Below are 17916 nucleotides of genomic sequence, written 5' to 3' on the forward strand. Positions count from 1 at the left end.
CAATGATCAGCATACTTTATTAAACTCTGAGAGGCATATTGACATTGTGCTATTCACGCAATTATCACATTTAAACATTAGATTCCTGTTTGATTTTAAAAGATTTGTTGCAGAATTATTTAATTATACTCAGCTGAGCAGAGCTCACAGAGTATATTAATTTTGTTCGCATAACGGTAATCCGTAACGGCATAAACTAATCGAGATAAATACATACTTCTATATATCAAAATGATCTGGGCGAAAAAAGAAATTCATTAAGCCATGTCCGTCCGTCCGTCCGTCTGTCCGTAAACACGATAACTCGAGTAAATTTTGAGGTATCTTAACTAAATTTTATATATACAATTTAAATTCCTGGGTACTCAAAAGTGCGATAACACCAAAGACGGCTAAAGCAATGAAACTTGGTAGGTGGGTTGACCTTATGCGATAATTCATTACCAAAAGACGGCTAAAGCAATGAAACTTGGTAGGTGGGTTGACCTTATGACGGAAAATATTATTATAATATAATAATTAGTAAAATTTTGGACAATGGGCGTGGCACCGCTCACTTTTAAAAGAAGGTAATTTAAAAGTCTTGCAAGCTGTAATTTGGCATTCGTTGAAGATATCACGATGAAATTTGCCAGGAACTCCCATTACTATATGTGTTCTAAATAAAAATTAGCAAAATCGGATGACGAACACACCCACTTAAAAAAAGAATTTTTTAAATTAAAATTTTAACAAAAAATTGAATATCTTTACAGGATATAAGTAAATTATGTTAACATTCAACTCCAGTAATGATATGGTGCAAAATAATACAAAAATAAAAGAAAAATTCAAAATGGGCGTGGTCAATTCACCAATCCTTGTGAAATTTGCTAGAGACATATATTCTATGACGATAACTGTTTTCTGTGAAAATGGGCGAAATCGGTTGAAGCACCGCCCAGTTTTCATACAAAAATCGATATATCTTTACTAAACTTAGTTCACGTACTTATCTGAACTCACTTTATCTCGGTATAAAAAATGGCCGAAATCCGACTATGACCACGCCCAATTTTTCGATATCGAAAATTACGAAAAATGAAAAAAATTCCATAATTCTATACTAAATATGAAAAAGGGATGAAACATGGTAATTGGATTGGTTTATTGACGCAAAATATACCTTTAGAAAAAACTTTGTAAAATTGGTGCGACACCTACTATATTAAGTAGAGGAAAATGAAAAAGTTCTGCAGTGCGAAATAGAAAGCCCTTGGAATCTTGGCAGGAATACTGTTCGTGGTATTACATATAAAATTAAATTAGCGGTACCCGACAGATGATGTTGTGGGTCGCCCTGGTCCACATTTGGTCGGTATATTGAAAACGCCTTCACATATACAACTAAGGGCCACTTCCTTTTAAACCTCTCATTAATACCTTTAATTTGATACCCATATCGTACAAATACATTATAGAGTTACCCCTGGTCCACCTTTATGGCGATATCTCGAAAAGGCGTCCACCTATAGAACTGAGGCGCACTCCCTTTTAAATAATCATTAACACCTTTCACTTAATACGCATATCGTACAAACGCATTCTAGAGTCACCCCCGGTCCACCTTTATGGCGATATCCCGAAATGGCGTCCACCTATAGAATAAGGCCCACTCCCTTTTAAAATACTCATAAACACCTTTCATTTGATTCCCATATCGTACAAACACATTCTAGAGTCACCCCTGGTCCAACTTTATGGCGATATATCGAAAAGGCGTCCACCTATAGAATTAAGGCCCACTCCCTTTTAAAATACTCATTAGCATATTTCATTGCATTCCCAAATCGTACACACACATTCTAGAGTCACCCCTGGTCCAACGTTATGGCGATATCTCGAAAAGGCGTGTCCCTATAGAATTAAGGCCCACTCCCTTTTAAAATACTCATTAACACCTTTCATCCCATATCGTACAAGCACATTCTAGAGTCACCCCCGGTACACCTTTACGACCATATCTCGAAAAGGCGTCCACCTATAGAACTAAGGCCCACTCCCTTTTAAACAATCATTATCACCTTCATTTGCTACCCATATCGTACAAACACATTCTAGAGTCACCCCTGGTCCACCTTTATGGCGATATCCCGGCGTCCACCTATAGAACTATGGCCAACTCCCTTTTAAAATACTCTTTAATACCTTCCATTTGATACCCATGTCATACAAACACATTCCAGGGTTACCCTAGGTTCATTTTCCTACATGGTGATTTGCCCTTGTTTTGTCTAAAAAGATCTCAGCTGAGTATGTAATGTTCGGTTACACCCGAACTTAGCCTTCCTTACTTGTTTTTAATTGTACTTTATGACCACAGATACCACATGAGATAAAATCTTCTCTCACGAATTCTATATGCCAGCTTATATAATTAAGCAAAAACGACTGTATTACCAAAAAACATTTTTTTTTTTGTATTTAGAAAATAAAAATTACATTTTTAAATGTTCAAAACTCTCAAAAGTTTCAATATATCGATTGCTTAAAACATTTCGTAAATCGCCTTATCGTCACAATACTCAGTCATTAATATGACATTCAGATAATTTCCACTAATTTTTTTTACGATACATCAGTTACAATTTCAGAAATGGGGTGAAAAACTGAGTCTAACAAGAGGCGGAGCCACGCCCATTTTTTTTAATTTTTAATCGATGTTGCTGGCGACCCAAATGTTAGTCCAAATACAATATTTGAAATAGTTCGCTTCAATAATATCTAATATAGGTCGATGCAAAGTTTCAGAAACTGCTGAACTACCGTTTTCCCACAGAAACTTAATCGAATCACAATTTTATTTAAAGAAATAATTAAGTTTCCCTTTTCATACAAGACTCTCAACTTCATTAAGCGAACATCTGTCAGCAGTTGTCAGCAAATACTTCGTTTTTACAAAAAATAGTTAAAATGAAAGCAGCCGTTTCCTTCGTAACTATAAATACAATAAAAATAAAATGCATGCGCAACTACCCATTGATGTTGCACCTAACCCAATATATATGCCTATTTTCGAAAAAGCCGTATTATCTTTTGCAGCAAATGCAGCGAATATTAAATTTTGAATTTTTTCGTGTTTTTCTATTTTTTGTAAATTATTGAAAATAATTTATTTTTGGTTGTCATTTGTTACATTGACAATAAAATTCTATGCACAAAGCAAAACCGACTAGATTTTCACTCGATTAGGCATTCAATAAAGCAATACTGAGATAATTAAGAATTTGTATTTTGTATGGAAGATTGAGTTCGATTAGGGCTTTATTGTAGAAAATTCAGCTAATTATTTCACTAAGCCTCTGTGTGAAATTGGCATTAACTTCAGGCTGGACTTGTGGATAATTTCATGATGTTCGACTTCGAGCTGAGCACCAAACTTGAGCAAGCGAGATATTTGCGAAGTACTAAATTTTGTGAACCTGGGTTTCGAAAATTTCAAGATGCGCATTAACATAATGTCGAAATAAAGGCATATGCAAGTTTCGAAGTCTTATCTCAAATTCCGACGTGAAGCCCTTAATGGCTTAATTTTTATTTTCTTGATGAGTAAATTTTGAATACACATTTCTTCACTGCCATAATACTATTTCCTTTATAATAAGACGGTTGAATGTTTGTCCACATGTTCAATACAAATCTTGCAATCGATTTTCAGGTAACTTCTAATTGAGCTAGAAACGTGAAACTTCACACATCGTTTAAGACACCGAGACAGTGCAACAAAGGGGAAAACAAATTTCCGCGATCGAAATAATTAGATAAGAGTTTGAAAATTTGTAATTTTTAGATCGATTTTTAAGTAACTTCTCACTGAGATACAAACGTGAAACTTCACAGATAGGTTAATGCACCGTGACAAAGGAACAAAAGGATAAAAAAACTCCGTTAGGTAGCGCACGGAGCGAAATAATTAGATAAGAATTTGGAAATTATAAACCGGCTTTTAAGTAACTTCTCGGTGAGCTAAAGACTTTCAAACTTAATTCAGAGGCCGATGACAATATAAAACGCATTACAAAAAGTTTCGCTAAGTGGCGCACGGATTGTGATATTAAGAAAAATCGTACGGAACGGAGGGAATCTTGCGATCGATTTTTAAATAACAATCGAAAAATATATATGAAAATTTGAAAATTTTAAAACGGCTTTTAAGTAACTTCTCGACGAGTTAGAGACTTGAAATTTCAAACTGAATTCAGAGGCCGGTGACAGTATAAACCATAATGCATTAAGAAACATCATACGAACGGGGGAAATCTCGCGATTCATTTTTAAGAGATTTCCATTAAGCTGCAATCTTCATACGTAGTGAGAAGTCGGTGATAATTCATAAAAGGGGAGAAAAACTCCGATAGGTGGTGCACTGATCGAGATATTTAGAAATCTTGTCTAAATTTTGAAAATTTTGTGGTTCAGTTTTAAATAGCTACCATTCGAGCTGGATACCTGAAACTTTGAGAAATGCTTGGAGCCCAATTAAGATTCAATACCTTGCATTCAAATGGGGGATGTCCCCTATTTCCCCCCGTAGATCCGCGCCCGTATATGACTATTTTTTAGTTTTTATACTCAGTTGAGCAGAGCTCACAGAGTATATTAAGTTTGATTGGATAACGGTTGGTTGTACATATATAAAGGAATCGAGATAGATATAGACTTCCATATATCAAAATAATCAGGATCCAAAAAAAATTTGATTAAGCCATGTCCGTCCGTCCGTCCGTCCGTCCGTTAACACGATAACTTGAGTAAATTCTGAGGTATCTTGATGAAATTTGGTATGTAGGTTCCTGAGCACTCATCTCAGATCGCTATTTAAAATGAACGATATCGGACTATAACCACGCCCACTTTTTCGATATCGAAAATTTCGAAAAACCGAAAAAATGCGATAATTCATTGCCAAAGGCGGTTAAAGCGATGAAACTTGGTAGCTGGGTTGACGTTATGACGCGAAATGGAAAATTAGTAAGATTTTGGACAATGGGCGTGGCACCGCCCACTTTTACAAGAAGGTAATTTAAAAGTTTTGCAAGCTGTAATTTGGCAGCCGTTGAAGATATCATGATGAAATTTGGCAGGAACGTTACTACTATTACTATATATGTGCTAAATAAATATTAGCAAAACTGGATGAAGAACACGCCCACTTTTTAAAAAAAATTTTTTTTTAATTCAAATTTTAACAAAAAATTTAATATCTTTACTGTATATAAGTAAATTAAGTCAAAATTCAACTCCAGTAATGATATGATGCAATAAAATACAAAAATAAAAGAAAATTTCAAAATGGGCGTGGCTCCGCCCATTTTCATTTAGTTTGTCTAGAATACTTTTAATGCCATAAGTCGAACAAAAATTTAGCAATCCTTTTGAAATTTGGTAGGAGCATAGCTTCTATGACGGTAACTGTTCTCTGTGAAAATGGGTGAAATCGGTGGAAGCCACGCCCAGTTTTTATACACAGTCCACCGTCTGTCCTTCCGCTCGGCCGTTAACACAATAACTTGAGCAAAAACCGATATATCTTTACTAAACTTAGCCCACGTACTTATCTGAGCTCACTTTATCTTGGTATAAAAAATGGCCGAAATCCGACCATAACCACGCCCACTTTATCGATATCAAAAATTACGAAAAATGAAAAAAATGCCATAATTCTATACCAAATACCAAAAAAGGGATGAAACATGGTAACTGGATTGGTTTATTGACGCAAAATATAACTTTGGAAAAAACTTTGTAAAATGGGTGTGACACCTACCATATTAAGTAGAAGAAAATGAAAAAGTTCTACAAGGCGAAATCAACAGCCCTTGGAATCTTGGCGGGAATACTGTTAGTGGTATTGAATATATAAATAAATTTGCAGTACCCGACAGATGATTTTCTGGATCACCTGGTCCACATTTGGTCGATTTCGCGAGAACGCCTTCACATATACATCTAAGGGCCACTCGCTTTTAAAACCCTCATTAATGCCTTTAATTTGATATCCATATCGTACAAACACATTCTAGAGTCACCCCTGGCCCACCCTAATGACGATATCTCGAAAAGGCGTGCACCTATAGACCTAATGCCCACTCCCTCTTAAAATGCTCAGTAACACCTTTCGTTTGATACCCATATCGTAAAAACATTCTAGAGTCACCCCTGGCTCACCCTAATGGCGATATCTCGAAAAGGCGTCCACCTATAGACCTAATGTCCACTCCCTCTTAAAATGCTCAGTAACACCTTTCGTTTGATACCCATATCGTACAAACATTCTAGAGTCACCCCTGGCCCACCCTAATGGTGATATCTCGAAAAGGCGGCCACCTATAGACCTAATGCCCACTCCCTCTTAAAATGCTCAGTAACACCTTTCGTTTGATACCCATATCGTACAAACATTCTAGAGTCACCCCTGGCCCACCCTAATGGCGATATCTCGAAAAGGCGTCCACCTATAGACCTAATGCCTACTCCCTCTTAAAATGCTCAGTAACACCTTTGGTTTGATACCCATATCGTACAAACATTCTAGAGTCACCCTTGGTCCACCTTTATGGCGATATCTCGAAAAGGCGTCCACCTATAGAACTAAGGATTACTCCCTTTTAAAATACTCATTACCACCTTTCATTTGATACCCATATCGTACAAACACATTCTAGAGTCACCCTGGCCCACCCTAATGGCGATATCTCGAAAAGGCGTCCACCTATGGACCTAATGCCCACTCCCTCTTAAAACGCTCAGTAACACCTTTCGTTTGATACCCATATCGTACAAACATTCTAGAGTCACCCCTGGCCCACCCTAATGGCGATATCTCGAAAAGGCGTCCACCTATAGACCTAATTCCCACTCCCTCCTAAAATGCTCAGTAACACCTTTCGTTTGATACCCATATCGTACAAACACATTCTAGAGTCACCCCTGGCCCACCCTAATGACGATATCTCGAAAAGGCGTCCACCTATAGACCTAATGCCCACTCCCTCTTAAAATGCTCAGTAACACCTTTCATTTAATTCCCATATCGTACAACTAGAGACACCCCTGGTCCACCTTTATGGCGATATCTCGAAACGGCGTCCACCTAGGGAACTAAGGATCACTCCTTTTCAAAATACCCATTAACAGCTTTCATTTGATACCCATATCGTACAAACATATTCTAGAGTCACCCCTGGTCCACCTTTAGGGGATTTCTCGAAAAGGCGTTCACCTATAGAACTAAAGCCCATTCCCTTTTAAAATACTCATTATCACCTTTCATTTGATACCCATATCGTACAAACCCATTCTAGAGTCAGCCCTGGTCCACCTTTATGGCGATATCCCTAAATGGCGTCCATCCATAGAACTATGACCTACTCTCTCTTAAAATACTCTTTAATACCTTCCATTTGATACACATGTCATACAACCACATTCCAGGGTTACCCTAGGTTCATTTTCCTACATGGTGATTTTCCTTATTTTGTCTCCATAGCTCTCAACTGAGTATGTAATGTTCGGTTACACCCGAACTTAGCCTTCCTTACTTGTTTTTTACTATGTTTATGTTAATATCTTCTTACCTCTCAAAAATATTTTTACAATATATCTTTGTATAAGGATACATTTTTTGCTGATTTTTGTCGATTTATATAAAGGAAGTGCTTAACATTTTTTCGTTTTCTTTTTATTTATTTTATTTTAATAACAGTTGAAGCTTCGCACATATAATTACTGGCCATGCAATATCACGAGTTTGCAAAATACAACTTATGGATTTATTTAGTTTGCATTGCACTGAAGTTTTAATAAATTTGTTTGTTTATTTATTTGCAGAGACGAAAACTTAAAGAACTTGAAGTACAGTGGCGTGCCCAAATTAATGCCGCCATACTGCGAGATTTAAATACATTGCGAGCACAAATACGCTACAAACCTAGTGGTTTTATGAACTATCATACCTATCTTAAAGCCATAGATACATCTGTATATACTAACATATTATTAAAAGAAATTTACAAGTTAGCGGAAGGGTCAGAAACTTTTAGTCCAACAGTTGGCCAACTTTACAGAGAACTTGGTCAAAAAGTGCAGCAAAGGTAAGAATGTGACAGTAACACAATCAATCTTGTTCTGAATTTTAGCATTCAAATATAATTCATATGCAAAAAATCATAATTCAAGCTCAGAGTTTTAAAGTTTAGAGAATTTAAATTCATGTTGAGAAATCCAATTGAAGTTTCATAATTTCCGTTTAAAATTACAAATCAAGTTTAGAAAATTTAACCCAGATAGATATGCCTTGCCTATTGCATGTAGTACAAATTTCAAAATATCTCGTAAACGGTAATTTCGACTACGTAACTGTGCTACTGTACAACAAAACATGCATAGGTGGTTATGAAAAACGTTTTTGGTCCAATTTCTTGGTTGCCTTTTTTAATATCAAAGGTGCGAGTTTTGTTAAATTGTCAAAAATGTGAACATGTCGCGTACTTGATAAGAAACACATATTTGAGTCAATTTCTTTTTTGCTGTGTTTTCTGTATAAAATAAAAAAATAAAACGCGATATCCTCCGAAGAGAATTAAGCCGAGTTTCTCTTTCAATTTGCGTGGTGCTCCTTTTAATTTTTCCTACAAATTGGCGGGACGGGACCTACTTGTTTTATGCCGACTCCGAACGGCATCTGCAAGGCGATTGAGTTTTCACTGACACCTTTTCTTGGCAGAAATACACTCGGAGTGCTTGCCAAACACTGCCGACGGTTGACCCAGCTAAAAAAATGTTCTTCTCATTGAAAAACCTTGTTTCTAAAATTTTGATGCTACTTTGCCCGGGGAGTGAACTCAGGCTCTTTGGTGTGATAGGTGGAGCATGCTACCATCACACCACGGCAGCCGTATTTTTTTTTTTGTATACTTTTATCAAAAGTAGTTGTAACAATTAAGGAAGGCTAAGTTCGGGTGTAACCGAAATTACATACTCAGCTGAGAGCTTTGGAGACAAAATAAGGGAAGATCACCATTTAGCAAAATGAACCTAGGGTAACCCTGGAATGTGTTTGTATGACATGTGTATCAAATGAAAGGTGTTAATGATTATTTAAAACGTAGTGGGCCTTAGTTCTATAGGTGGACGCCTTTTTGAGATATCGCAATAAGGGTGGGCTAGGGGTGACTCTAGAATGTGTTTGTACGATATGGGTATCAAATTAAAAGTATTAATGAGGGTTTTAAAAGGGAGTAGCCCTTAGTTGTATATGTGAAGGCGTTTTCGAGATATCAACCAAAATGTGGACCAGGGTGACCCAGAACATCTTCTGTCGGGTACCGCTAATTTATTTATATATGTCATACCACGAACAGTATTCCTGCCAAGATTCCAAGGCTTTTAATTTCGACCTGCAGAACTTTTTCATTTTCTTCTACTTAATATGGTAGGTGTCACACCCATTTTACAAAGTTTTTTCTAAAGTTATATTTTGCGTCAATAAACCAATCCAATTACCATGTTTCATCTCTTTTATCATATTTGGTGCAGAATTATGGCATTTTTTTTCATTTTTCGTAATTTTTGATATCGGAAAAGTGTGCGTGGTCATAGTCGGATTTCGGCCATATTTTATAGCAAGATAAAGTGACTTCAGATAAGTACGTGAACTAAGTTTAGTTAAGATATATCGTTTTTTGGACAATTTATCGTGTTAACGGCCGAGCGGAAGGACAGACGGTCGACTGTGTATAAAAACTGGGCGTGGCTTCAACCGATTTCGCCCATTTTCACAGAGAACAGTTACCGTCATAGAATCTATGTCCCTACGAAATTTCACAAGGATTCGTAAATTTTTGTTCGACTTATGTCATTAAAAGTATTCTAGACGAATTAAATGAAAAAGGGCGGAGTTACTCCCATTTTGAAATTTTCTTTTATCTTTGTATTTTGTTGCACCATATCATTACTGGAGTCGAATGCTGACATAATTTACTTTTATACTGTAAAGATATTAAATTTTTTGTTAAAATTTTACTTAAACATTTTTTTTTTAAAAGTGGGCGTGTTCGTCATCCGATTTCGCTAATTTTTATTTAGCACGCATATAGTAATAGGAGTAACGTGCCTACCAAATTTCATCATGATATCTTCAACGACTGCCAAATTACAGCTTGCAAAACTTTTAAATTACCTTCTTTTAAAAGTGAGCGGTGCCACGCCCATTGCCCAAAGTTTTTCTAATTTTCTATTTTGCGTCATAAGGTCAACGCACCTACCAATTTTCATCGCTTTATCCGTCTTTGGTAATGAATTATCGCACTTTTTCGGTTTTCCGAAATTTTCGATATCGAAAAAGTGGGCGTGGTTGTAGACCGATTTCGTTCATTTTAAATAGCGATCTGAGATGAGCGCCCAGGAACCTACATACCAAATTTCATCAAGATACTTCAAAATTTACTCAAGTTATCGTGTTTACAGACGGACGGACGGACGGACATGGCTAAATGAATTTCTTTTTTCACCCAGATCATTTTGATATATAGAAGTCTATATCTATCTCGATTAGTTTATGCCGTTACGGATTACCGTTATGCGAACAAAGTTAATATACTCTGTGAGCCCTGCTCAGCTAAGTATAAAAATTGAAGTACACAGTTGAATTGAAGTGTAAAACCCAATTATATGTGATTTTTATTGATTTATATGCTGCCATACTACATGTAATACGCTCGGCACTAGAGTACAAATCAAAGTAAAAAAAAAATATATTTTTCAGTTTTTAAGTTTAAACGAACTCTAGAAGAAACCGATGAAGAAAATCCCAGAGAACATTACTATACTGCGATTGTCTCCACTGAAATCAGTTGCTTTGTTGGAATTTCGCTTCTGAGTGGCTACAACACTGTAGCGCTACGTCGGATGTATTGGAAAATTGACAGAGACACTCATTCTAATTTTTGTATCAAGTTCAATGCGGATGGATCGGTTTGAGTTCATTATAAGAAACTTATACTTCGTAGAAAATAATAACCTGGAAAATAACAATAGGTTTGCCAAGGTTACACCCCTCATTCAAATGCATAACGAAATTTCCAATCAAATGCGCCTAGAACAGTTCAGCATTCCGTTGACGGGCAAATGGTCCCATATTACGGAGGTAATGGATGCAATCAGCATAGGATATGGGCATTGCGATTATCCCCACCATTGACGCTAACAACTATGTAACACTTGAAGGTAGTGGTGATGACGGGGAAGTTAATTTCGATAACCTACTTACTTACTTAATTGGCGCTTAATCGTTTAAACGGTTATGACCGTCCAACAAGGCGCGCTAGTCGCTCCTTCTCTCTGCCAACCGACGCCAATTGGTGACACCAAGGAAGTTTAAATCTGCTTCCATAGGCGGGTACGATAAGGGACTTGTAGAGTATGATTTTCGTTTGCCGAGAGAGGACTTTACTTTTCAATTGCCTCCCTAGTCGGGACTTTTTCGCTATGCATTAAGTAAGTAAAACAAGATATAGAAGAAACGGAGGCTGCAGTACCAAGATATGGGGATTTTTTGGCAACGCCACTTGATTAATTTAAAAAAAAAATTCTCATATGACTTCCTGCAACTCAGTGTGATGAATTCAAATGACTACGCCTTACAGCACAACGAAGCAGGCAACATAACGCCAGAAAATCCGAATACTTTATTGGAATTCTACTTCTGAGTGGCTACAACACTGTTGCTCTTCGAAGATCCTAATAACCTGGAAAATAAGTATGGGTTTTACCCCTTGTTCAAATATTAAACGAAAATGTCCAATTAAATGCGCCTAAAACAGTTCTGCATTTCCGTTGACGACCAGATGGTTCCATATTACAGAGGTCACGGTTGCAAGCTGTTATACGGAGTGGGCCCATAAGGTATTGGTATAGGTTTTGGGATGGGGCAACTTATAAGGGTTATATTATTTGATTTGAAGCATACCAAGGCTCCGAAACTTTTCTTAGCAAGGCAGCCCGATATTTTCACCGGCTGTACTTTGACAATACGCTTATTAGTAGAGTGGTATAGTTGCAATATAAAAGGAGCTGGAATGATTTGTCATAACTGCCCTCTACCAAAGAAAACTGAACCGCAGGTAAAAAATAGGGACGGTTTGACTACCTTAAAATTCATGCCAACAATATAATTGTAAGTTACAATTTTATTTACATAGCTTCGAGTATTCATCCTGTTCAATCCTCCAAAGAAGTTACACGTTTGTCCCAGAAGGATAAGAAGCATTTAAAAGTTCAGCGGCCACGTCTTATCCACGAGTACAATCGCTGCATATTTGAAAGGCAAAATTGGTAACTTAGCGTTTAGACGACGTATCGCTACTTACTTATATGTACATATCGAAATCCTTTGGGAACTATTCCATCAAACTCATCAGCCGACATCAAATTCGACTGAAAGGATAATTTACTAACACAAAGATCAGTTACGTTGCAACTAGTGATAGGACTTTTAGAAAAAGTATCGATACCGGTACTCATATAAAATACTCGGATCAAAGTATCGATGCTAGCACTCATACTCAGAGAAAGGTATCGAGTATACTTGATCAAAGAGAGTACTTCGGAAGTTTTACCAAAAGTGAAGGAACTGTTTTTTTTTAAATGAGATCGTATGGTTTGAATTTAATAGAATACCAGTAAGGAATTTTAAGTTTGGACGAAACCGAACATATATTTTAAGGATACATTTAAAGAGAAACGTCACGAACATTAAATGATTTAAAAGATCTTTGGTCGACTGATGGCGTTAAACAAAAATTTTCAGTTAGAAAAAAGTTTTTTCTAAACGGGGTCGCCTCTCGGCAGTGGTTTGGTAAACACTTCTATGCAAAGCTTCCCAGTGAAGATTCATCTGCTTTGCAAATGCTGTTTGGAATCGCCATAAAATATATAGCACGACGTAAATTGGAAGAGCGGCTGCGTCTAATTCTCAAGTATTTTTTTATGGCATCAAACGTTTTGTGAAGAGATTAGCCAAATAAAACTTATGTACTTTGCACTTTCATATCTCTACTAGTTGTTTTTGTTGTAACATTGCTTTGCCCCATTCAATTGGAACGACCACTCCCAAATTGTCATCAATATCCTCTAACGGGAGTCAAAGGAAACCTGCGCTTTCACACAGGCCACAGGAAAGGGGTTTTAGAGGCGTTAGTTCCACATTGTAATTGAAAAGATGGTTGGTGTCATGTGGGGACACGTCGTAAGCAGAACTTACGTTATGTGTGTCGGCATTGATTCTGTTCAACCTGTTACAGTATCCAGGGCGAACTAGAGTGACGCTTGTCTTCCTAGGGAGGTTGCTCTCCTCTTCTGCGAGTTAAGGGTGTTTAACTTTAAGAACGTGGTTCGCCGGGCGATTTCTGGGATAGAGGTCCGACTCCTTTTTGTGGATATCACTGAGGACATTTTTGTGTTCTTCTACATACGGCTGAAATCTCAGGTCGTGTATTTTTGCATAATGCTTTCGGAGATGACTTCTGAAGACCCTGGGAGGCGGGCTTCTTTTTTTTCTCGGACGTTGTGGCAGCGCACCGCCCTCAAGTGGCCCGATGAAACCAGGCTAATCCTGTTAAATTTTTTTTTTTTAATACACAATTTTTTATTTTTATTCTAAATTTTATTTATGTTTGTAATTTATAATTTTTAATTATACCTTTCATGAACATGAAATGGTATATTAACTTTGGTTCGATGTTTGTAACGTTCAGAAATATAGAAGATAGACTCACCATTAAGTATACCGAATTGATCAGGGCGACGAAGTGAGTTGATATAGCCATGTCCGTCTGTCCGTCCGTCCTCTTGTGTGTTTGAACGCAAACTAGTCCCTCAAATTTTGAGATATCTCAGTGAAATTTGGCACAAGGATGTATTTTTGTATTATATTAGACATTTGTCAGATCCGGTAGGATCGCACCATTATAACACATACCTCCCATACAACCGATCGTTCAGATAAGACGATTTTGGTCGTTCCTGGCGCAATTTAGAAAGTATAAACGTGAAACTCGGTGATATATATTCTAATATATCATAGAAGAAAAAATCACTTTGATCGGAGCTATATATAGTTATATCCCATACAACCGATCTTTCAGATAGAAAGATTTTTGGCAATTTCTCCCTTAATTTAGAAAGCATAAACGTGAAACTCGGTGATATATATTTTAATATATAATAGAAGATTTTCTGAAAAAATCACTTTGATCGGAGCTATATGTATATAGTATATACCTATGCCATACAGCCGATCGTTCAGATAGAAAAATTTTTGGCCATTTCTCCCTTAGTTTCCAATATAAAAACGTGAAACTTGGTGATATATATTTTAATATATCATAAAAGATTTCCAAGATCGCGGGTTCGAATCGAGCTCAAGGCCTAACAATAATTTTTTATCATTATTATTGTTATGATAAATTTTTTCTTAATTGAAAAAATTTTTAAATTAGAATAGAAGAAAGAAAAAATTTAGACAACTGCCAAAGCTCGTTGTATAGATCCATTTCGGGAACTGCTAAATTCCTTCATCGGCAACGTTTAGGCGCCGCTGCTATAACCATTCAGCCATCACAGACAAACAAAAACCGCTTTGGCAGTTGTCTATATTTTTTCTTTCTTCTATTCTAATTTAAAAATTTTTTCAATTAAGAAAAAATTTATCATAACAATAATAATGATAAAAAATTATTGTTAGGCCTTGAGCTCGATTCGAACCCGCGATCTTACAAATCAGTAAGCCGAAATAACAACAAAAAATTGTTAATAAAAGATTTCCTGTAAAAATCATTTCGACCGGAGCTATATATAATATTGTTACGAATATTAGCAAAACTAAGGGGTGCTGCCATCTCTAAGCCGATGCTAAGCAGCGCCTTGCATGCACATCCATAGATCAATCATTATGTATCTACATAAACGAATCAATCATTATGTCTACACATATGTAGGTACACGCAGCTGAGAGCAACGCACAAGCACATGCAGATATCTTATCTGAAATGCTCCTAAAGGTATACAATTGTGATTGTGGAAGTGTCGCTCACACATACAAGCGCATGGGGTATGAGAGAAGCTATAAAAATTATACATCTGTAGTTGTAGCTGAGAAATTTATAACTTACTAAGTAAAATTCTGGAAGCGCCTAGAAGATGCCACGAGGTAATCACATAGTATAAAAGCATCAGCGGTAGAGGCGCTATGGGCAGTTTCAGTTAAGCACGCTATCTGTCGGGCAATAGATCAGTCAGTTTGGTTATTAAGCCAGCTAGTTGCAAAGTATAAGTGTTATTGTGAAGTACTTTAATAAAGGCCATTTTTCCATTATTCAATATTGGAGTTATTTATTCAACAGTTTAGCGATACGAACTTAGCAAAAGGGCAAATAAGAGGATTTGCAGTAAATTCGTTACAATATATGCCATACAACCGATCGTTCAGATAAGGGGGTTTATTGCCATTTTTTATTTTATATTGTAACGATTTTGCTGCAATTCCCCTTATTTGCAATTTTCTGCCAACGTTCGTATCGCTAAACTGTTGAATAAATAACTCCAACATTGAATAATGGAAAAATGGCCTTTATTAAAGTACTTCACAATAACACTTATACTTTGCAACGAATAGCTTGCTTAATAGCCAAACTGACTGATAGTTTTCAAAATAATACTGCTATAGCTCGCTAGATAGCGTCTTAATCGAAACTGCCCATAGCGCCTCTACCGCTGATGCTTTTATACTCTGTGATTTCCTCGTGGCATCTTCTAGGCGCCTCCAGAATTTTACTTAGTTAGTTATAAATTTCACAGCTACAACTACAGATGTATAATTTTTATAGCCACAATCACAATTGCATACCTTTAGGAGCCTTTCAGATAAGCTATGTGCATGTGCTTCTGCGTTGCTCTCAGCTGCGTGTACCTACATATGTGTAGACATAATGATTGATTCGTTTATGTAGATACATAATGATTGATCTATGGATGTGCATGCAAGCCGCTGCTTAGCATCGGCTTAGAGATGGCAGCACCCCATAGTTTTGCTAATATTCGTAACACTGCCCTCCACCTAAGTCTGATCGTCCGGATCAGACAAATCTCTCGATCTAAACGCTGCTAGCATCTCCAAATGAACCACCCTTCTACTTCGTAGTTTCCCAATTGTTTGTATGCGGTAGATGACATCACTGATCCTCTTCACAACTCTGTACGGGCCTTCCCAGCTGCACCGATATTTGGATAGAACCCTTTCCGCTGGTGAGGGTTGTATAGCAGTACCAAATCTTCCTCCAAGAAACCTTCCGAATTAAAGTTCTTGGCATGCCAGTGTCTGATCTTACTACTCATTACCCTAGGCCGTTCCCTCACACTCTGTTGTTTGGCCAATGAACTACTTCGTAGAGCTTGCGCTTCACGGATTGGCTTCCCATAATCAGTATCGTTCCCACGTTTCACAACAGTAGTGCGCTCCGCTTGAAACTACCCTCGCATTCTTTTTCGGAAATTCGTTGCTTCGTAGCTCGCTTCGTTTCCATATCTCGTATGCCATTTATGAAGCTCTGGATTTTTACCCTTTCGGTGTATTCCACGTGTGCGTCGGCATTCGCCAAGTGTGCAAGCCTTTCGACATCTGACGCAAACTCCTGTCTGTAGGATTTCAGCAGCAGATCCTTTCAATGCCACGAATAGTGCAGCAACTTTATCTTCAGCATTCCAGTTGTTCACTGCTGCGGTCTTCTCAAACTGAATCTTAAACACCTGGAAAGGAACAGAACCGTCAAAGGATGGTGTTTTTACCTTTGGATTACTCGCTGAAGGAGCTGGGCGATTCATTTGCAACTCCTGTATACGACCTCTCAAAGCTTCTATCTCGGCATCAATTTTGTCCTCGAGCTGCACAATTTTTGTATCCTGTGCTTCCAGCTTTGATGTTACCCTTATCTCTAGCTGCGAGAATATGCGGGCCTCCTGTGCTTTCAACTGCTCAGCCAACTGAGATGTCATATATGTCTTTTGCTCTTCCAGTTGAGTTTCCATCTTGTATGTAATCTGTGTCGACATTTCTGACATACGCGTTTCTTATGCTTCAATCTTCGATGTAATCTGTGTCGACATTTCTGAAACACGCGTTTCTTGTGCTTCAATCTCCGATGTAATCTGTGTCGACATTTCTGACATACGCGTTTCTTATGCTTCAATCTTCGATGTAATCTGTGTCGACATTTCTGAAACACGCGTTTCTTGTGCTTCAATCTTCGATGTTATTCGTGTCTCTTGGGATTCCATCTGTGATGACATATACGTTTTCTGTTCTTCCAGTTGAGATGATACTGTCAATGTTTTAGCAGATACTGCAGCTAATATTGTGTTCAAGTCTGTGTTCGCCATTGTCTGCGGTGTTTCGTTTTTCTCCTCAATTTTTGTTGTTGTCTCGTCGCCATCAAGATGAAAGACATATTCTTCCACGTTAATTCCTTCTGCTTCCATTGCCTCTCGTAGTCTTGCCTGAAGTTCGAGTTTATTGCCGGTTGTATTCAATCCACGGGCTTCCAACTCCTTTTTCAGTTGCTGGATCCTTGATTCACTTAACTTCGCCATGTCCTCGTTGTGCTCTGCAACTTTGCAATTTATTCAACAATTCCTCTTCTGACACCAATTTTAACAATTTTGCTGCAATTCCCCTTATTTGCAATTTTCTGCCAACGTTCGTATCGCTAAATCGTTGAATGAATAACTCCAATATTGAATAATGGAAAAATGGCCTTTATTAAATTACTTCACAATAACACTTATACTTTGCAACGAATAGCTTGCTTAATAACCAAACTGACT

General features: G+C 37.3%; 1 protein-coding gene across 2 annotated transcripts in view; it reads left to right on the top strand.

Moving 5' to 3' along the window:
- PolrMT (mitochondrial RNA polymerase) overlaps window positions 1-17916 on the top strand; it is a 576158-nt gene that overhangs the window by 359916 nt on the left and 198326 nt on the right. For both annotated transcript variants that reach the window (XM_067766430.1, XM_067766429.1), the window contains exon 7: window positions 7870-8132. In XM_067766430.1, the coding sequence (XP_067622531.1) occupies window positions 7870-8132 (263 nt within the window). The remainder of the gene's footprint in view (window positions 1-7869; window positions 8133-17916) is intronic.

This window comes from Eurosta solidaginis, chromosome 2 (genome assembly GCF_040869045.1).
Source record: "Eurosta solidaginis isolate ZX-2024a chromosome 2, ASM4086904v1, whole genome shotgun sequence".
Classification (NCBI taxonomy): domain Eukaryota; kingdom Metazoa; phylum Arthropoda; class Insecta; order Diptera; family Tephritidae; genus Eurosta; species Eurosta solidaginis.